This window comes from Biomphalaria glabrata, chromosome 3 (assembly GCF_947242115.1).
Source record: "Biomphalaria glabrata chromosome 3, xgBioGlab47.1, whole genome shotgun sequence".
NCBI classification, from domain to species: domain Eukaryota; kingdom Metazoa; phylum Mollusca; class Gastropoda; family Planorbidae; genus Biomphalaria; species Biomphalaria glabrata.
Window position 1 is genome coordinate 319,715 of NC_074713.1, and position 22,377 is coordinate 342,091.

Consider the following 22,377-nt stretch of genomic DNA (forward strand, 5'->3'; position numbering starts at 1 on the left):
ACCTTAGAAATGGTATCCCTTAGAAGTGTCAGTTAAATGTTATACCTTAGAAATGGTATCCCTTAGAAGTGTCAGTTAAATGTTATACCTTAGAAATGGTATCCCTTAGAAGTGTCAGTTAAATGTTATACATTAGGAGAGTTTGAAGTTATGCCGTGGAAGCCGATTCAATTTTAGTATTTACATGCTTAGCTGATTCAGCTTATAAAGACACTTGAATTTCTTGAAATATTAGAGCCCAATGCATATGTACATGACATACGTATTTTGGGGTGATGTGGCTGAGTGGTTAAGCGCTTGGCTTCAGAACTTGCGGTCCTGGGTTCGAATCTCGGTGAAGACTGGGATTTTGAAAGAGGAACAAAAAAAAACATAAGTATGTTTAAAGGTTATACACAATGAGGCATTTTTGCTCTATCAGAGCATGGAATGGGTTGCCTGAGTCAGCCAGGAAAACCAATTACTTGGCAGAATTTAAGTCATTATTTAACATGCATGACTAGACTGACCTAGATCACGCGTAGGACGTAATCATCTTCTTTCTTTTTAAATCAACGTCTGTAATTTATAAGATAAGAAGATTTTAGTTACGACGTATACTTTTTTTTAATTATTAGATATTTTTTTAAAATGGTCATCAACTAGAAATTAACAAATCATAATTAGTACTTTTGTAATGTAAAAACAAGAGTAAATGTGATGTGAAATCTTGTAGCGTAGATGTAAAGCATGAGCATATAGGCCTACTTACAGAAAACCTAAATTGTAAGTTACTGAGATGTCAGAGGAGAACAGATTTGGCGTGTTTACGAGAATGAATGTAACTAAGTTTTCTGTAACATTTTCATTATGTGGCTTAATCATTTATTTTAATGCTCTGATGGTATCTCATTACAATAGTAGTCATTTTCATCTTCTTTTTTTTTTCTTTATATGGATTTACATACATTGTTTGGTCGTCATGGAAATAAAGTCTCTGAAGTTCACTTGTTGGAAAAAAAAAAGTATACTTTTACTTCGTAATAAAATGGGAACTGACATTAGTATTGCTAAGCTCGCAATTTAAAGCCATTGATGGATCTTTATTCAAAGAACACAGCACCTTTTTACAAACATAAAACACCTACACAGTGTTGACATGAAAAAAAAAAAGCCGGTCGGTCATTGTCATAGCCCTGTGAAACCCTCGTAAACCATGAGCTAGCCGAAAGAAACAAATCACCTTAATATTGTCTAAGCCAGGGGTGGTCAAATTACGGAACATGCCGGAGTCCTTTATGCAGCCCTCGGACATCTCAAGAAATCAGGTGTTCCCACAGGTTATACAAAAAAAAAATTCAAATATATTTAAAAATAAATAATTCTTAATATCTATATAAATTTTTAGAAAGTTATGATTCTTATCACTTATGAGGAAGAGGCTGAAAAAAACATTGTCTCTACATGTTATTCTATAAAGTTTAAAGTAATTGACGATTATTCGTATTGGCAATATTTCAAAGCATTCAGTCAAAGACACAAACTCAGGCCGATGCTATGAAGAACTGTGCTGAAAGTTTTGGGTTTGCTCGGAACAAGATGGCATGTGTAACAACTGATGGTGTCCGTGCTTTGACTTAGAAAAAATAGAACAATATCCCAACCATAAGCTCTTAACGGGAAAGTTTGTGCAAAGCCGCATTGGATATCAATCATATTAATTACGAAATTATACCAGTAATCAAACCTATCAGAGCAAAGGGACTTTACCACATGTAGTTCCTAGAAGCACTTGAAGATATGGAAACAAATCATTCCGATGTTTGGTACCACAGTAGTATCTGCTAGCCTAGCATGGGCAATATGGTATTGAGAAGAGTATGTTATCTTAAGTAAAGAATTATGTTTTCGTATTTATACTTACATATTTCATATACATATATGCGGCCCCCGTTCCCAAAAGTTTTTTTTTAATGAGGCCCTCGATGGAAAAAAATGTTGCCCACCTCTGGTCTAAGGCTAACCCAAAGAGTAAAATCTTGATGGGAAACTAACGAAAGGGTTTACTAAGGGGAGTAACTTTAAAAAAAAGGGAACTATTAACTGTACTTGATGAAGTCCTCTTTTTAACTTTATTTTTCTTAGAAGTTTCTCATACTATGGGAAATACCATTATAAACATTAAAATTAATTTACTTGTAACATAAGAATTATTTAAAATGTATCATCCTTACCTCTTTAATTTAATAAATATTTTTGATAAGACAAAATGTAGAATGTGTTCATGTACGCGAGTCTGCGGTGGATATGGCTGATAGGATTGGAATTCAAATTTAAAATAGTAGTACCTAAAAACAAAAAAAAATACTTTTTCAAAGCTTGTATTAAGCGTACTTGTATCAATGAGTCTAGATGTCATTGAATTAAGTTTGTAATAGATCTAGATTAACAACAACAACAAAAAACAAAACTTTATAAAACTAAAAGGGTATGACCTGAATTTTAACTTGTGGGCTAAAGCCTTCTCAGGTCTTCTCAAGCCCGGGTACGCTGTTCTGCCTCACCGTGGCACCTGGGTGGAAACGGCTACTTGAGGGGGTAGCTAGGCTAAATGAATGGCGAAACATAACTCCCGTGGAGATGCCCACGGGTAGACGAGAGTCCACCTCTTGCACGGGCGGATTTGCTAAAAAGTCCCCACAAACCTGTCACACATCCATGCGCTGTTCCTCAAAGGGACCGTTACATAAATGGCGAGTCCCCCACGGTTAGCTTGGTATAACGAAGGAAAATGGCGGAGACTCCCGGTGTCCTCGGCCTTCGGCCATGTGCAGCCAAGCATGCGTCGGGGGCAAAAGGCATTGGAAACAGCAATGCTTTACATAGGCATTGACTCGGGTCTCTCTCAAACAGAACTGTGTTTTTTTGTTTTTTTTTACTGTTTGGCGTCCAAGCAGGGTTCTTTTTTCAAACTTAGAGCTCAATGAGCCTTCGGCTCAGCTCTTAAGACGTTCAAACGGTCTTCTCAAGCCAACGCGGCAACCACTGTACTAGCGAAGAGTCTACGAACATGGAAAATTGTATTGTTATCTATTATTCTTTTTTCAAGTTTGTGTTCCCTAAGTCTGAGACGGCAGCCTAATATAAAGGGGACTAATTCAACTTATACCACCACTACAGCCAAGTACTATTTCTTCCCTTGTATGAGATACCAAACATAGTAATTTATTACCAATGGTTAATTAATTAATTGGTTATTTTTTTAAATTGATTCTTGCGTGGTCAGGTAAAAGAAATAATTGTGCAAAATTTCAGCTTGACCCGAGATTGGGTGTCGGAGAAATGTCATGTATAAACTCTTAGCCAGATAGAGTGAGTTGGTATAAGCTTTGTAGTAAAAGTTTTTTTGTTACCTGGGTGGTTAATGAATTATTTCTAAACGAAAGAATAGACAGGTATTTGTATTGCTTATTGTGAAAGTAGAGCAGTGAGTTCAAAAGTCTTATAAAGTGAAGTACAAACCTAAGAACACTGACACATTGTGATGACTTGGGATTCAACGGTTTGTCTAACAGAATCTATTTTAAAATAATATCAAGCAGCAAAAGCTAATTTCCGGTCAACTAATATAATGAAATAATTTTAAAAAGATGCATTACAAACCAAAATTTTATTTTAAAAAATATTTTGTTCGTCTCATCAATTTTTAAAACAATGTTTATATTAAGGGACCAAAAATTATCTTTCATCATTGTTTTGTTTAGCAATTTGGTTGTGAATGATGCAAGATAGATGGCATTGTCGTCAGCGGTCTTAGGTAGAGGAAACGACTCCAGAACGCCAGACTGAAAAGACGTGTTACTATAGTGAGCTAGATTTTGTTCAGAATACCATTTTATACTATTACTCAAGTCTACTACATTGATTTCATTTTATCTCGAGTTAAATTTGTTTATATTGTAATAAAAGTTAGGGTTCACAAAAAAAAAGTTATTTAAAGTGTTACAAGTTAAGATATAATACGCCTACAGCGATTTTAAGTTGTCTGCAAGCAGTTTAGTGCTACAAGTTAACACCAATCCTCCTAGATTTATTTGTACCGAGTTCAATTCAACATCAATAAGAGAAATCCCAACCCGATTAGATCTAGAACCCTTTTATTACACTTATATAAATTATTTTAGTTTACACAAAAAAAAACAATCTTAATAGATTATATTGAGATGTCAATGTTATAACTAGCGTTCAATAGTTTGTATAGGTCGGTGTTATGTGTAGTCGAGCTCTATGTGCTCTCCTATCTTTCCAGCACAGGTCCAGTGTGTTAAACAGACTAACACGTAGGGATTAAGTTATTTTCAAATCTGCTGAAACTTTTGCTCGATACTTCGCAGCTGTTGTGATCAATCAATGGAAGAAGTTTTGTATCAAACTCACGTTCCGAGTCTTCGGGCCCACCAACGTCATCAAATAACATTCAAAGTAAAAGTGTGTGTTCCCCGTGACTCTCCATCCTATTGCCAGGTTCATACAGACATTGATTCAATAGTGACTTAAGGGAAATAAATTTACTATTCATATCAAAATACGGCAATTCAACGTTCGAAAGAGAACAGTTAAAGAGTCGTATGATATTATGACAATTTACATTCAGATAACGTTCTGTGATATTTAGTCATCTGTGTTGCTGACAAATGTGTATGATTTAAGTCTGTGCTTGAGACAACGTGTTTGATTCGAGTCTGTGTTTAAGACAAGACAGTCACTTAGTATTATTGATCTATACAGTATGGGAAGGGTTGTTTTGAGGAACAGGAAGTTGCAGACGACGTTTGAAGTCTACAACGTGATTGACCATCTCAGGACATAAATACTTTCATGTGTTGGGTTGGTTTTTAATTTGACTCGTCACACAGATCTAGTACAACTTTTTGGTAAGTGAATAAAACTATTTAAATCAGCGTGTGGTGGTAATGTGAGAGAGAGAGAGAGAGAGAGATTTTTTTTGGGGTGGGGGTGGCACATCAGCACAATTTAGACTATGTCGTGTGGAGAAAGAGAGCGAGAAAGAGAGAGAGAAAGAAAGAGAGAGATAAAGTGGAAGAGGGAGAGAGAGAGAGAGAGAGAAAGGGAGAGAAAGAGCCATAGAAAGTGAGAGAAAGAAAGAGAAAGAGAGAGAACGAGAGATTAAGAGAAAGAAAGAGATGGAAATAGACCTTTAAGATCGTGGGAACAAAGAAAGAGCTGCTGAATCAATGGCATTTCTTTAGCTTATTAAAATTCTATATCTACAAATTTCTAGACTGGAATCTTAGCAGCATTACTCTCTTGACCTTACACATCCGTTTCTTAGAGAAATGTGTTGCAAGGAGGTGTCGCGGGGAGATGTCGCAGACAGTCTGCTGCTAGATGTGAGACTTAATTAACGCAGTTTTAATTTTTTGTTCTCTTCCTCGTGTTCAATTCGTCATCACAATGGGCCCCATTCACCAATCGTAAACAAACAACATTTAGCCACGCGATAATATTGATAAAAGCAATGAAACAAAACGTATCACGTGACAGCCTTTATGGATGACGTATTTTGTAATAGAAGAGATAGAGAACCACGTGGTTGAATGTTGCTTGTTTACGAATTTGGTGAATGAGGTCCATTTGTCTTCTTGATACTTCCATAAGTTGACAGCGCACAAACTTTTCATACTCAATAATAAAAATAATACTGTTTCAAATGTCTTTAGTCCGAAGAGTAAAGATTGCTGCGGGTATTTCTCGTGGCTACGCAGCCCCAGCTGTGACTTAGATATTCTATCTTCCTCTTTGAACGTCTGAAATTATTATAAGATATTTGTCACACCTGACGCAGTCCAGACTATAAGTCCAGTAACTAGTTCATTGCATTTTTAACTTCCTAATTTTCGAATAGGGTTAGCTTACCTGTCTCTATGTTTATATCTCATTCGTGTTTTTCATTAGACAACCAACGTAACATAATAGGTGCGTATGTCTATGAATCTTATATGCGGACAAAGTAATGAATTTGTGTAATACCAGAAATTCAAGTTTTTTTTTATATTCTTGGGACGGAATATAATTTAAGTGTGAGTATTTGTGTTATAATTGCGTGTGTGCGTATGTGTAGGCTTTAAAGCTGGTCTGCGCGTGATTTGATAAGAATAGTGTTTTACTTAGTTTTGGTCAAACTTTATTGAATAAGTCGGATTTAAAAGGTTACCAAACAAGACAGTTCGGAGCATTATGTATGCATCATGTATGTGTACATGTGTGTATGTTTTAATCCTTTTATATGGGCTGCCTGGCGCAATAATATTGATTTTATTTTTAGTAATCTTTATCTATTATGTATTTTTAAATATTGTATGTTTTTTTATTGAGTGGAAATTAAAAATAATTATTGTCACTATTTCAGATTCGGTCACATCATATGTTCAACTATTCACTAAATCATAGCGTGAAGATAGATTTGTCAAAATGTTTATAAAACGAAAAAAACTTAAACTTTTGATTGTGTGTGGAATTTTTCTATTTTTCTACCTTTATATTTTTATATCAAGCTCTAGAATCGACATTTTCTTAAGTCGATCCCATCAGGGGAATTCTTTAAACGGGCATAATAAAACTAAAGTAAAGTCTCCATTTGAAGGCCCCGTGGAAGATCTTCTGGGTGGAGAGTTTCGTATCAACAGAGAGCACAATGACGTCATCAACGAAGACAAGAAAACCAACGACCATGGGTGGAAGAAAGGCTTCCGTGTAGGGGCGGGCTTCCAGAATCCATTGCTCAACGTGGGGGAAGTAATCAAGGAGAAAGCAGACGACCCAATGGATGGAATAGAAGATGAAATTATTGAAGACAACTTAGGGCACCCCAAGGCACGTGCTGTGAAGGGCCCTGAGTTCAAGCCGCTTCAGCCGATAGCGGATAAAAGGTCAAAGAAAAAGAAGGGCCACCGGAAGTCAGATGAAGATTGTTGTATTGAGGTCAAGAAGAAACAGAAGCTGTATCTCCATGTCACCTATCCTCCTTTCATTCAATTTGGCAAGCCAGGAGACCCAGGTCAGTACAAAGTACACTAGTAGAACAGTAAGAGAGAGGTCAGTAGAGTAACATAACAGTAGGTACGAAGTCAGTAGAGTAACATAACAGTAGGTACAAAGTCAGTAGAGTAACATAACAGTAGGTACGAAGTCAGAAGAGTAACATAACAGTAGGTACAAAGTCAGTAGAGTAACATAACAGTAGGTACAAAGTCAGTAGAGTAACATAACAGTAGGTACGAAGTCAGTAGAGTAACATAACAGTAGGTACAAAGTCAGTAGAGTAACATAACAGTAGGTACGAAGTCAGTAGAGTAATATAACAGTAGGTACGAAGTCAGTAGAGTAACATAACAGTAGGTACAAAGTCAGTAGAGTAACATAACAGTAGGTACGAAGTCAGTAGAGTAACATAACAGTAGGTACAAAGTCAGTAGAGTAACATAACAGTAGGTACGAAGTCAGAAGAGTAACATAACAGTAGGTACAAAGTCAGTAGAGTAACATAACAGTAGGTACGAAGTCAGAAGAGTAACATAACAGTAGGTACAAAGTCAGTAGAGTAACATAACAGTAGGTACAAAGTCAGTAGAGTAACATAACAGTAGGTACGAAGTCAGTAGAGTAACATAACAGTAGGTACAAAGTCAGTAGAGTAATATAACAGTAGGTACGAAGTCAGTAGAGTAACATAACAGTAGGTACAAAGTCAGTAGAGTAACATAACAGTAGGTACGAAGTCAGAAGAGTAACATAACAGTAGGTACAAAGTCAGTAGAGTAACATAACAGTAGGTACAAAGTCAGTAGAGTAACATAACAGTAGGTACGAAGTCAGTAGAGTAACATAACAGTAGGTACAAAGTCAGTAGAGTAATATAACAGTAGGTACGAAGTCAGTAGAGTAACATAACAGTAGGTACAAAGTCAGTAGAGTAACATAACAGTAGGTACGAAGTCAGTAGAGTAACATAACAGTAGGTGCGGGGTCAGTAGAGTAACATAACAGTAAGTCAGGAGAACAGAACAGTGTGGCTGTAAGATCAGTAAAATAACAGATCAGTATGGTGTAAGGTCAGTAAAAAAACAGAACAGTATGATATAAGGTCAGTAAAATAACAGATCAGTATGGTGTAAGGTCAGTAAGATAACAGAACAGTATGATATAAGGTCAGTAAAATAACAGATCAGTATGGTGTAAGGTCATTAAAATAACAGATTAGTTTGGGTGTAGGTCAGAAAAATACGAAAAATAACATAGCGTGGGTGTGAGGTCAGTAGAATAACAACAGTATGTGTGAGGTCAGCAGAGCATAACAGTATGGGTGTAAGGTCAATAAAATAACAGTTCAAAATGGTGTAAGGTCATTAAAGTAAAAGATTAGTATGGGTGTAAGGTCAGTAAAATAACAGATCAGTATGGTTTAAGGTCATAAAAATAACATCAGTATGGGTGTAAGGTCGGTAACACAACAGTATGACGTAAGGTCATTAAATAGCATCAGTATGGGTGTAAGAACATTAAAATAACAGATCAGTATGGAGGTGAAAGGTCAGTAAACTAATAGATCAGTATGGAGGTGAAAGGTCAGTAAACTAATATATCAGTATGGAGGTGAAAGGTCAGTAAAATAACAGATTAGTACGGGTGTATAGGCAGAGGAATAACAGATCAATATGGGGGTGTAAAGTCATAAACGTAGCTGTAAGGTCCGTGACAGAACAGCTGAATGTTAAATAATAAGTCAGTGACTTGTCTGTTCAACTGGCATACTGCATTAGAAGAGAAAAAAAATCTCAATGTTGTGGTTTATCATGTCAAACTTATTATTTAGCAATTATTCATAAAACTCTGAACCATAATCTTTAAATACAAAAACTTAATAAAATACTCAGAAAGGCACAAGACGAAGGCATATAATCGGCCATATGTTAAAACAAATTTTTACAAATGCTCCTTCTTCCATAGTGCTATTAGAAAAAAAAATGTTTGTAAAATTTTTTACATGTTTCGAATGTTAATTCAGAGTTGAAGATAGCTTACTTCCTAGTCCAAACCTCCCGCAGGACGACGAGGGATGGGAGCGGGCAGGGTTTGAACCCGAAACCGCACGACCAGGCAGCCATTAGAGCATGAAATGCGTTGCCTGAGCCAGCCAGGACATCACCGAAAACCCTCTCCCAGATACCCACATCTCCAACGAGTCCACTAATGAGATTGGACCAATAGTATGAAAGCTATTAAAGAAAAACTAGAGCGTCTTATTAAATCTAAAGTAATCTCTTCTTTTTTTTGTGTGTAAATAGTTATTTGATTTTAATTACAAACTTTTTCTGGCACACCTGGCACGTCCTTAATGCTTTTATGAATGTGTCCAGGTGAAGATGGACAGAGCGTGAGGTGGCGTCCAGACGAGCTGACCAGAAACGAGAGTCTACAAAAAGAGAAGGATTTTAATGTTCATTATTTTGACGAGTGGACAAGCCGAAAAATTGCAGTACACAGGTCACTCCTTGACCAGAGAGGACCAGAGTAAGTTCCCTTGAAAGACTTGTAAAACAGCGAGCCATTAACTTACAATGGACCTCATTCACCAATCGTAAACAAACAACATTTTTTTTTGGATGGCTGCCTGGTCGTGCGGTTTGCACGCTGGACTGTCGTTCAGATTTATCGATGGTCCCGGGTTCAAACCCTGCCCGCTCCCATCCCCCGTCGTCCTGCGGGAGGTTTGGACTAGGAAGTAATTATCTTCAACTCTGAAGGAACATCCGAAACATGTAAAACATTTTACAAACAAACAAACAAACATTTAGTCACGTGATCTGATTGATAAAACAATGGAAAAAAAAACTGTCACGTGACAACCATCATGAATTAAACATGAGATCGTAAATTATATAGAAGAGATAAAGCATCACGTGGCTAAATGTAGTTTGTTTACGATTGGTGAATGAGGTCCATTACAAAACCACAATCCGAACAATGTACTCTAAAGTACATTGGCAAAAAAAACAACAACCCATTTGGGCAATTGTTTGAGACAAAACATCTATAAAAAAGCTAAAAGATCCTCGAAATAAAGAATCACCCTTTATGTCAGGATTTTGTGATTTTACCATCACAAAAGAGATACAAGACACCGATAGCAAAGACAAACAGACACAAACACTCTTTTGTTCCCCTGGCAATCAAATCATTAAATAATAACAAATCTGGTATAAACTTTGTCACATGTAAATTATGAGTGCGTCTGGTGTGAATGTACACTTTGGTTTCTTATAGTTATAATGTTTTTTTGTTTAGTGTAATGCACAAATTGTAAGACAAATTTCCGTACGGACAATAAAGATAATAATTATTATTAAAAGACACACAGATAAAGTCACATTTCTTATTCCATATACTGGGACCAATTCATGCCAGTAATCTTTTTTCCCTAAGACCATTAGAGCATGGAACGGATTGCCTAAACCATCCAGGAAAACCAATAAGCTAGAAGAGGTTAAGTCTCTACTTAACATTCTCTACCAGATTAACAGACAGATACTCGCAGGATATAATTATGTTTTGAAAGAACGTCTGTATTTTATAAGATAAGATAGTGACGTAGGGCTGAGACATAAATAAGAAGTAAAACCCAAAAGAGATATCGAGCTAAATGGTCCAGTGTATCTTTCTGTAATAAAATGTGTTGTAAGCCGAATAGTGATCAATATAAATGTCTCTTTTTCCTGCAAGATGTTTGTGTTAATGTCAGCACCTCTCCCAATATGTCAATATGGACATCTACATTTTAGATAATAAATTTATTATGTACTTACCATCGCTGCCATATGTACATGTGGTTATTGCTGACTTCTGTAACTGTGGCTATTGCTGACTTCTATACCCGTGGTTATTGCTGACTTCTATACCCGTGGTTATTGCTTACTTCTGTAACCGTGGTTATTGCTGACTTCTATAACCGTGGTTATTGCTGACTTCTGTAACCGTGGTTATTGCTGACTTCTGTAACCGTGGTTATTGCTGACTTCTATAACCGTGGTTATTGCTTACTTCTGTAACCGTGGTTATTGCTGACTTCTATAACCGTGGTTATTGCTGACTTCTGTAACCGTGGTTATTGCTGACTTCTATAACAGTGGTTATTGCTGACTTCTATACCCGTGGTTATTGCTTACTTCTGTAACCGTGGTTATTTGCTGACTTCTATAACCGTGGTTATTGCTGACTTCTGTAACCGTGGTTATTGCTGACTTCTGTAACCGTGGTTATTGCTGACTTCTATAACCGTGGTTATTGCTTACTTCTGTAACCGTGGTTATTGCTGACTTCTATAACCGTGATTATTGCTGACTTCTGTAACCGTGGTTATTGCTGACTGTAACCGTGGTTATTGCTGACTTCTATAACCGTGGTTATTGCTGACTTCTATAACCGTGGTTATTTGCTGACTTCTGTAACCGTGGTTATTGCTGACTTCTATAACCGTGGTTATTGCTGACTTCTGTAACCGTGGTTATTTGCTTACTTCTGTAACCGTGGTTATTGCTGACTTCTATAACTGTGGTTATTGCTGACTTCTGTAACCGTGGTTATTGCTGACTTCTGTAACCGTGGTTATTGCTGACTTCTATAACCGTGGTTATTGCTGACTTCTATAACCGTGGTTATTGCTGACTTCTATACCCGTGGTTATTGCTGACTTCTATACCCGTGGTTATTGCTGACTTCTGTAACCGTGGTTATTGCTGACTTCTGTAACCGTGGTTATTGCTGACTTCTGTAACCGTGGTTATTGCTGACTTCTATAACCGTGGTTATTGCTGACTTCTATACCCGTGGTTATTGCTGACTTCTATAACCGTGGTTATTGCTGACTTCTGTAACCGTGGTTATTGCTGACTTCTATTACCGTGGTTATTGCTGACTTCTGTAACCGTGGTTATTGCTGACATTTATAATTTGGTCATCGCATACTTGCGGCCATTTGAAGGGATACCTAAAATATTTCTTCATACTGATTGTGTGTAGTGACCAATTAGATCTTGCTGAAACTTTACAACTCAAGACGTGTTGGACTGCTCTTCCGGTCCAGCGTTGGGGCTGAGCTTTAAACTACTGTCATAAAAGTCTTCCAACACTTTATTAGCCCCATCCCTACCCACCCCTTTGTCCCCTTTCTACTTCAAGCATTCTTCTTTTTTTTCCCCCTCGCTCTGGTATTTGACCGCTCAATGACCCATAACACTGCTGCATAGGCATTGAACACATTAACACATTCAAGCTTTATATTTTTCTTCTTTCGTAGTTAATGAGAATAACTTCTGTTCACGGGCAGGGAGGAGGGGGGGGGGGGCGATGGCTTGACTTGCATTTCTCCACGTGTTGCCTCTGTCTGCCCGAATCGTTTGACGTTATTGCAAGTGTACCATGCATAGGTACACACTTCTTAACTCTTTCTCTTCTAACTAACGATACCAACGTTGATTCCACCAGAATGTGGTCAATAATTACGGAGAGAAAGAGTAAACAGTGATTCTATGAATGCTATATAGACGTCACCGACAATTTATAAAAAAATATTACATGACTGAAAAGAAACGAAAAGAAATGTTTACCGTTGGCAGCCGATAAAAGTTCTGTTTACCGTACTGAGTCAATAAACGCACTATTTCTCTTTTCCCCAGATGTCGAGCTAGCTATGCCTACTTGCCTCCTGTATCTGTCATCATCGTGTTTCATAATGAAGCTTGGACAACGTTATTACGTAGTATACACAGCGTCCTTGACCGGACACCTATCTACTTACTACAAGAGATTGTATTATTGGACGATTTCTCGGACATGGGTAAATATATTTGTTTTACATGTTTCGGATGTTCCTTCAGAGTTGAAGATAGTTTACTTCTTAGTCCAAACCTCCCGCAGAACGACGGGGAATGGGAGCGGGCAGGGTTTGAACCCTCGACGGTCGATAAATCCGAACGACAGTCCAGCACACAAACCGCACGACCAGGCAGCCATCCTATTTCTTCGCCAAGTGTCGTTGTCTGTACACATCCCTTTTTTTTTACAAAGCTTATATCAACTAACAAATCACTCTGTCTGACCGTCTGTCTTTCTGTCTGGTAAAAAGTTTGTACACGTTATTTCTCCCACACCCATTCTCGGATCAAGCTGAAAATTTGCACTATTGGCATAGATAAGACATGAATCAATGAAAAAATTAACCAACCATTCAATTAATTAATGGAAATTAATTATGTTGTTTGATATCCATTAAGGGAATTAACTTAACCAGGATGTTTTCTCGGGTAAAGGGGCGGGTAAAAAATGTTACATTTTTTTAAAAATCTAGTAACATGTGACAGCCTGCGTGTATTACGTAATTTATATAGAAGAGATAGAGAACCACGAGGCTAAATTTTGTTTGTTTACGATTGGTGAATGAGGTCCATTGTTCGTCGACTTCCCGCCATTCATGTTTCACAAGTGTCTCCGTCCCCTCTCCACCCGCCCCTCCACTTCTTTTAATACCACACTGGCAGTGCATTTGTCTAGAAATAGCGCCTTAGTGGAAGAACAAGTATCATCAATAATTAATCAAGCGCGCTACATAACAATCATCATATTAGAGACCATCCAGCAACTATACAACGTTTATAAACTTCAACCAATAAAAGTCTAGATAGTTGAATGAAGTTGACTCGCCTCTTGATACTCCGACACCTCTAAATCCGACACACTCAGTAATCCAATTTGACGCTATGACCGCTGCAAACACTTTGATATACTGGTGCGAAGAGCGTGGACTTGATTTGAACAAAGTCTTTGTTTTGGAAGACATTCAAGAAAAAGCTATGAAAGATTGTTTCCGTAGAAAGATACAAAAGAATATTATCGAGACCAATTCAAGAAAAAGCTATGAAAGATTGTTTCCGTAGAAAGATACAAAAGTATATTATCGAGACCAATTCAAGAAAAAGCTATGAAAGATTGTTTCCGTAGAAAGATACAAAAGAATATTATCGAGACCATTAGTTGTAGTAGGCCTCAACACTGACCTTCGACGTCGTAACCTGTGGGCAATTTAGACCAATCGCTCGTCAAACCTGTGACGTGGCAACGAACTATTGGTCTATTGTAATTGTAATATTGCGATGGCTGAGTGGTTAAGCGCTTGGCTTCCGAACCTGGGGTCCTGGGTTTTAATCTCGATGAAGACTAGAAATTTAAATTTCGTAATTTTTAGGGCGCCCTTGAGTCCACCCAACTCTAATGGGCATATGACTTTAGTTGGGGAAAGTAAAGGCGGTTGGTCGTTGTGCTGGCCACATGACACCCTGCTCTTTAAGCGTTGACCATAGAAACAGATGACCTTAACATCATCTTTCCCATAGATCGCAAGGTCTGAAACGGAAACTTGGACTATACATATCCGGTTAAATACTCAGTTAATCTTTGGTAATCCGACGTTTCCGGCAATCCTAACGTCCTCTTTCTTCAGGCCCAGTAACTGTCGGACTATCAAGAGCTCAATTTCGTATAGGAGTCATTCAGTCACCATGTTATCGTTTTCCTTCAGAACATTTGCAAGAACCCCTCGAGGCTTACATCCAACATCTAGACAAGGTCAAACTTTTCCGAGCCACAAAACGACTTGGGCTAATCAGGGCCCGCAACACTGCTTTTGATCACTCCAAGGGAAGAATAGTTGTCTTCCTTGATTCTCATATCGAATGCTTTCCTGGTAAGTGATGGTACTATTGAATATTGTTTTTGTGTTTTTAATAAAAAAAAATAGGGCATATACTAGAAACCTTGAGAAAAAAAATTGAATTAATACCACAAAGTCTATTTTTCAGTAGCAGCCTTAATTTCATTTGCTTAATAGCAGGTTCGAGATATACTCTATTTATTGAACTCTTTATTAATAATTTGATTAGCACAAAGCATTAAAGCAATCAGTCGGCTCTAAGTGAAATCTTTAAAAATGTTATGGTCTCCTTCTGTTGTGAAGCGACTATGGATGACCTCATGAAATGAGATGAATGCCTGGACATTAGCTGTGGTCGGAATGATGTCGCCCACACATCTATTCTCTCCTCTCCACACAGCTGGTGTGTAAAAAGGAACGGCAAGTGCAGATACAGTTTGGGGTCAGCTGCGTCGCATGCTCTGCCAGGGGATAGCACTGAGTGATGCCGGTTCCTGATTTTGCCTCAGGGTTTACTCCCGAAGCTTTTACTATGATTGGGTTTAGCTGCAAGACAGCAGAGGTACGAATTCACAGTTTTCCTTCTCCTAGGTGGATAGCCAGCAATGGCTGGCGAGCCCCCTCCTGCCCTAAGCTTACTGGTTCGCCTTTGCTCCTTCTTCTGTTAGTGAAAACAGTTCCGCCGGACTCAATATCTAAGCCACAGGTGAGGGCCAGAAGTTGAATTGATTGTCAGAGGCGATTCGAGACGCATGCCGTTAGGAAGCATTTTATAGGTATTGGAGTGCTTATATCAATTACCACTCCTGGCAATGACAACCTTGCGGAACCAAGAAATATTATCTTATCTTATAAAATACAGACGTTACTCAAAAAGAATATGAATACGTCCTACGCGTCATGCATCTAGTCATGCATATTAACCAATGACTTAAATTCTGCAAAGTCACTGGTTTTCCTGGCTGGTTCAGGCAACCCATTCCATGCTCTAATAGCGCTAGGGGAAAAGGAGCTTTTGTATAAATTTGTCCTAGCATATGGAACCAGGAATTTGCCTTTATCTTTGTGTCTTTCTGAGTATTTTATTATGTTGTGAGTTTTTTTTTTTTTTTTTTTTATTTGAGCCTAAAAATGCATCCATAAAAAATCAATTGTGTTGATTATAAGTGGATATTTAAGAAACAACATGGATATGGGGTTATTTTACATGGATATGGGGTTATTTTACATGGATATGGGGTTATTTTGAGGAAGACAAAAAAAAAAAAGATTATATATGTGCAGGTCTTAAAATTTGTATCATCCATGCGTGATAAAAAAATTTAGCTACGCCACTGCTAGTTTGTTACTGTGTCTACACCAGGCTGGCTTGAGCCCCTGATTGCACCCATCCATAACGACTCCACTGCGGTGACGTTTCCCTCCATCGAGCTGATCAACGGTCGAACGTTCGGTACCGGTATGAATACCAAACTGGAGCGGACAGTGGGCGGTCTGATGGTCCACTCGCTGTCCTTCAACTGGCTCTACGAGAGGAAACACAACATCTCGCAGACGTTACTCTACTACCCGTAAGTAAACGATTATTTCCCTTTGTTTTCCAAAGACGAACAGAATCTTTCATGCAATGTATTTATTTAGTGTTAGAATAATTAAGTCATTTTGTTTGCGTCACTCCCGTCGGTAAAATCTGTTATTGGTATTGTGGTGTCTGTCCGTCTGTCACGTTTAAATTTCAAAAACTGAAAAGTGCTATTGAAAATCACAATTGCTGCTTGTATTGTGTTTGAAATATTTGCAACTGCAACTTTAAATCTTCTGAAAGGGAACGCTGATTTTTATTCTTGGGCCTACACACCATTTTTAAAACAACATAAAATGGTTCTTAACAGACTAAGAAACAAGGTACAAATGATTGAAAGGAAAATGCAGCACAATGCAAAGGGATCATCAGGTTGCAAGAAGGTGGTGTAACATGCTGAATGTGTAATGCTGTATGGTGCTGGGTTCGTGTGTCCATTTAACACGTAACAAACATAAATAGTATACAAAGGTTTGAGTCGAGCTTCAGCAGACAAATATAACGTTTATTCAATAATAATAATGTACTGCCCTTCTAGTCGTTACACCAAAATATCCAGTTGCAATATAACTACATCCGCATAACAGCGGCATCAAATATACAAGTCCCTTAGATTATAACTTCACTACTAGTATACCTCCGCATCACAGCGGGTAACAATAAACTTCAATAACATCTATCCAACTCTAAGTACAGAAAACAACTATTAGAAATACGTGTACTGTCTCAAGTCCCACAAACGACTCTAAGTAACTAATTTACTCAACTCAAGGCTTCTACCGTCCGCAACGGACCAAAAGATCTTACTGACTAAAAGTCAATTTAGTCATTCTTACTTCCTGTTTTTATATCGGAGGTTTCACGTGTCCTTCACCCTCATGACCCGAGGTGAACATATGACAGGCAATGTCAACCGAGACTGTGACAGGTGGGAGCAACAGAAAGCATTTACTTTTTTTTTATTTTTATTTGTAGTGCATTTATATGCATGCAAATATTTTTTTAACAAGACTTAATAGGCAGTTTGACCCCCTACTGCCTCTATATGAAATAGTATGTAGTCAATATGCAGGGTAAGGCTGAAAACAACAGACTTGCGTGGGCCGCTCACTAGTTATGCGTAAAACAAACTCCTTTTATTATTTTCTATGTAAACGTAGTACTCCAAAAAGTACCCAGGCCCCCTAGCTGTACAGGAAGAAATGCGTTTGTCGAGCTGTTCACATAACACCCTCGTAAGCCGTCGAACACACAAAGCATTGCAACTTCTCATTTGGCTTAAAGGTCCCATTCTTGCTGGGGGAAAGCCTGAGCGGTAAATTTGGGAGTGCTGGGCTTCCCACACGTCAACACTCGCCTCTCTTCCATACTGACCGGGTCCAAAGGGAATGAAAGCCATCGCACTTTGTGGTCAAGTAGATGCAGTGTTTTCCAGAGAGCAGTGGTCTTATCACAGTCACTCCAGCCAACGGGGCTCCATTGCCGGATTTTCTGTCAGGGTTTATTCACTTGGTCTTAGACCTTACTTTCTTATCTTATATAATACAGACGTTACATCAAAAAAAAAAAAAGAAGATGATTGCGTCCTACGTGTCATGCATCTAGTCATGCATGTTAACCAATGACTTAAATTCTGCCAAGTCACTGGTTTTCCTAATTCAATGGATACCAGCCCATATACAACTAGAAGGAAATGAGAAGGCTGACACACTCGCCAAGAGTGGGAGAACTAACTCTCAAATAAACTCTGCACTCTATCCAGAAGAAATGAAGAAATTAATTGTAAACAAAATAAATGAGAAATGGAAGAGCTCTCATCCAAATCACAAGAAAGATGACGCTTACTATAAGCTATCCCGACAAGACCAACGTCTAATCTTTCGACTCAGGACCGGACACAACAGAATGCGACAACACATGCACCGGAAGCTCAAAATTGGAGCCAGTGAAATCTGCCCATGTGGAGTATCACGAGAGAATGCCGACCACGTCCTCCAAAACTGCTCTCTTTACCAAGAGGCCCGCATAAGACATTGGCCCCAAATCACCCCAATAGAAAGGAAACTATATGGAGAGCTCCCTGATTTGGAAACCACTGCGCAGTTCATCTCATGTATTAGTCTAGTCATATGAACACTCCAACATAACAATGAGAACGATGAAGAAGAAGAAAAACTGGTTTTCCTAGAAGGTCGTGTATCGCAGTTCATATTAATTTACATTCCTTGCGTTTTTTTATTCATAAATGCTAGAAGTCTTACGCTCTTTTCATTTAACAGCTTAACGTCGCGATATAAATTGAGTATACATAATTTCTTTTCAATACTCTATGTTTTTGCCATCAGATCTCCAACTATGCCTGGTGGACTCTATGCTGTGTCTAGAGAGTGGTTCTCAAAGCTAGGTAAATATGACCCCGAGATGGACTTCTGGGGAGGCGAAAATATTGAAATGTCTTTCAAAGTGAGTAAATGACATCACAGTGTTACCATCATAATCTTATATATTACAGACATTAGGCCTACTTCAAAAAAAAAAAAGAAGATAATATAATTACGTCCTATTACGCATTTAATAGCTAATGAGCATAAATTACTTGAAAAATTGACAAGCTCAGACTAGAATAGTTAGACGATTAAGACGAATCAATGTTTAAGTTTTCGATGTTAACTTTCAGACCTGGATGTGCGGTGGATCCTTGCTGCTGTCTGTATGTTCACATGTAGGTCATATATTCCGTAATATTAATCCTAATATTGGAGGAATACGTCTGACCTATAAAAACTCGATCCGAGTGGCAGAAGTCTGGATGGACCAATATAAACATTTCTTTTATGAGAAGCTTGGCTACAACATTGTAAGTATCTTGATGCTTCAGTTTGTAACTATTTATTCATAAAAACTTACACTCGCTTAGATCTTATGTATTATTCCCAGGTCTGTATTTTAGACATTTGAAAATAATATTCTGATCCGACAACCTGATGATTAATATGTCTATTCAGTCTATCTCTTCGTACTCTTGTTAATGACTAGTGACAGTAGTGACGGTCAGACTACTGTAAGAACTGTAACTGTTTATGGTAGATAAGATCGGTAGATCAGTATAAATAATTTTAAATTTATATTATAAATCTAGATCTACTATAATAATAAAGTATAATAATACTAAATCTATCTAGATTCTAGTTGTAGATCTAGGCCTGCTATCTAGTTGCAGAAACTTTGATCTAGACATTGGGTTAATACAAATACAGGTGTTTTACTGTTTAGCTTTTGTAGGCTCCAGGAGAGATTTAGATTACAAACGTGTTGTTATTTTCACGTTTCTTGATTTCTTTTTGAGGGTCTACAATCCAAGAGAAATAAATCTTGTGAAACCCAATAGTTATTAGCACAATGATTGTCTACCTTACAAGTTACAAAGGCCTACCTTTATTCCTTTGCTTGTTTTGTTTGACGTGTTTCCCATGTTTCATCAGATTTGAAGATTATTAGGCCTACATCTTAACCAAGCCTCTCACAGGATGGCTGGGGATGATAACAGTCCAGTGCGCATACCACACAACTAAGCAACCATAGATCTACCAAACCGATTCCTTCTATCTTAATCTAGGTCTAGCTTTAAAGTCTTTTTAAAAAAATATCTTTATCATGAATTCTGACAGCCAGACTATGGAGATGTGACGTCCCGTGTCCTTTTAAGAAAATCCCTCAACTGTTCCGATTTTGGTTGGTATTTACAACATGTGTTTCCGGAACTCAAGAAGAGCATGGATGTCTTTGGCCACTACTATGGGGAGGTAACATTTCCTTAGTAAATTTAGTTTTGATGTTATAAAGCTGCTTCCCTTGTTAAGAGTACGCTTATTTGTTCTGCTGTGTTGTTGAGTAAATGAAATAGGAAGAACTAGCTATGTAAGTTACAAATAGAGTCCCTGGTCATACAAGAAGTGTAATGGTATAGACAGAGCCACATGATATAACCTTTTTTTTTTTTGGCTTCATTCAATTCACAGATTAGAAGTGTTTCCGAAAATGTTTGTCTGACACGACAGACTAACACAATCGGCATTGATTCTTGCCGCCTGGGCGCTGTCACTCAGGTAACTAGATCAACTGTGTTTCTTAATTAAAATATAACTGAAAATTATATTAATTTAACACAATCTGGACTAAAAATAATTAGAAGTCAAAACCTGATAATCATGAAACAAAATTACACCTGATCACATCACTCACCTTCACCTATCTTAGTTTGTTGAGCTGTTAGGGCACCACTAATCACATCACCTACCTTCACCTATCCCTTAGTCTGTTGAACCATTTGGGCACCACCACTGATAACATATTTTCAGAAAACAAACAGTATATCATCTTTGAATTTCTTTAAATAATTTCACAATTAGCAATTGTTTAAAATCTACCTTAAGATAAGGATGGTTATTCTAGACCTAACAGTCATTTCAAAACTTAATTTTGTTGTCATCCTTAGTAATGGTCTGTTTTGTCTTCTTGAGTTGTAGATTCCTTCATCTCGTATAAGAATTTTCCATGTGTCTGTGGAGCCCTATTCTAATGAGGCATTCCTGTTTACATATTTGGCAGGTTTAGGTGGCATTCACTTTGATGGGAGAGGAGCTTGCCTTTTTTTTTTGTTTCACTTTATTCTTCCAGAGCTAAGGCCACTGCTTCTTCACTGTCCATAGTTTTCTTTGTTACCATCTCGCTTCACATAGAGCAATAGTCAATATCAATGTCGCTGAGACTTGTTTGATTGCATCCACATTTTGGAGATGGGGCCAACCAGTTTTTCTTGAACCTGTTGCAAGTTTTCCATAAAGGATGGACTTTCGGGATACGATTGCTATCTCAGTGACTTTCTGTCTCATAATTTTATAATAACTAACATTTTCTATATCATATCTTAATTATTCTTTCTTGTCATGTGATTTTCAGCATCCTTTGGAGGCAGTAAAAGTAAAATGAATTTAATGTTCTCTCTTGCTTTGCGTAGGTAGTCCATGACACAGTGCCGTAAGGTAGCGTGCTTAAAACCCATGCAACAACTAGTTCAGTCCCCACAACAGCCCTTGACGCTATCAATGAACCACCCACAATGTAGAACTCAACAAAGACATAGACAACATGGCTGCTGGCAAAGCTTCTGACTGTGATGGCACCCTTCCAGAACTTCTGAAACAGAGCAAAACTACAATAAGGCAACCTCTACATGAACTGCTCTGCAAATGTTGGCTAGGATGTGCTGTGCCACAGGACAAAGGATATCTCAATACTTTGCGTTCATTGATATGACTAAGACTTCTTTAAAATTTAAAAAAATATGATGTCCATACAAGCTGCTAAATGTGATTCTTTCCACTAAAATATGGTGGCTCAGTTAAGACTAAGACTAAGACTGCTTTATTGATCCTTACGGAAATTTGTTGTGATTACAAGGACTCTTTTCTCATATAAAGACAACACAACAGAAAAATACACATAAATACAACAGACAACATAAAGAGTTCATTCAGCGACTGTCTGCTCCAAACTTTTTGGCATAAACAGCAAAGTTAAAGAAGGATGTGTCCCAATACTCTTCGTAGCACGCTCTTCATTTCTTATTGTTATGATCTCTAAATCTATCAATCTTTTTTTTTTTAAACTTAATTTCGTTGTCTTCTTTAGCAATGGCAATATGGAAGTGATAAAAGAATAACCTCAGGGGAGTTTATCCTCGGGGTCAGGTCTGAAATTAAACAAGAGGTAGAGTACTGGCACATTGGAATTTTTCATGACAGAGTTTTCGATAAGACCGTCTTCGTTTACTGGATCTATGAAGTAAGTATACAAACTGTGACTCTATCCTTTTCTTATTTTTCTAAATCTTTTTTTGTTTCCTTTCTTTGGATACGATTTTTAATGTTTAATTTGACTCATTTTAAATGTACGTGTCATACTGTGTTCTCATTTCCATTAAATAAAATGGTGTCCTTCTCATTAAATTGTTAATAACTAGAATTCAAAGTCC

General features: G+C 37.7%; 1 protein-coding gene across 3 annotated transcripts in view; it reads left to right on the plus strand.

Annotated features, from left to right (window-relative positions):
- The window catches only part of LOC106067837 (polypeptide N-acetylgalactosaminyltransferase 1-like), a 37,824-nt gene that overhangs the window by 12,193 nt on the left and 3,254 nt on the right, over window positions 1-22,377 (plus strand). The window contains exons 1-11 of one of the 3 annotated variants that reach the window (XM_056023023.1): window positions 4,425-4,913; window positions 6,410-7,057; window positions 9,417-9,570; window positions 12,732-12,892; window positions 14,630-14,794; window positions 16,125-16,332; window positions 18,689-18,806; window positions 19,021-19,200; window positions 20,012-20,146; window positions 20,363-20,449; window positions 22,035-22,187. In XM_056023023.1, coding sequence (XP_055878998.1) covers window positions 6,472-7,057; window positions 9,417-9,570; window positions 12,732-12,892; window positions 14,630-14,794; window positions 16,125-16,332; window positions 18,689-18,806; window positions 19,021-19,200; window positions 20,012-20,146; window positions 20,363-20,449; window positions 22,035-22,187 — 1,947 coding nt within the window. In that variant the 5' untranslated portion in view covers window positions 4,425-4,913; window positions 6,410-6,471. Of the gene's footprint in view, window positions 1-4,424; window positions 4,914-5,952; window positions 6,081-6,409; window positions 7,058-9,416; window positions 9,571-12,731; window positions 12,893-14,629; window positions 14,795-16,124; window positions 16,333-18,688; window positions 18,807-19,020; window positions 19,201-20,011; window positions 20,147-20,362; window positions 20,450-22,034; window positions 22,188-22,377 lie in introns of those variants that run through there. The other 2 variants (XM_056023024.1, XM_056023025.1) reach the window with 2 other exon arrangements.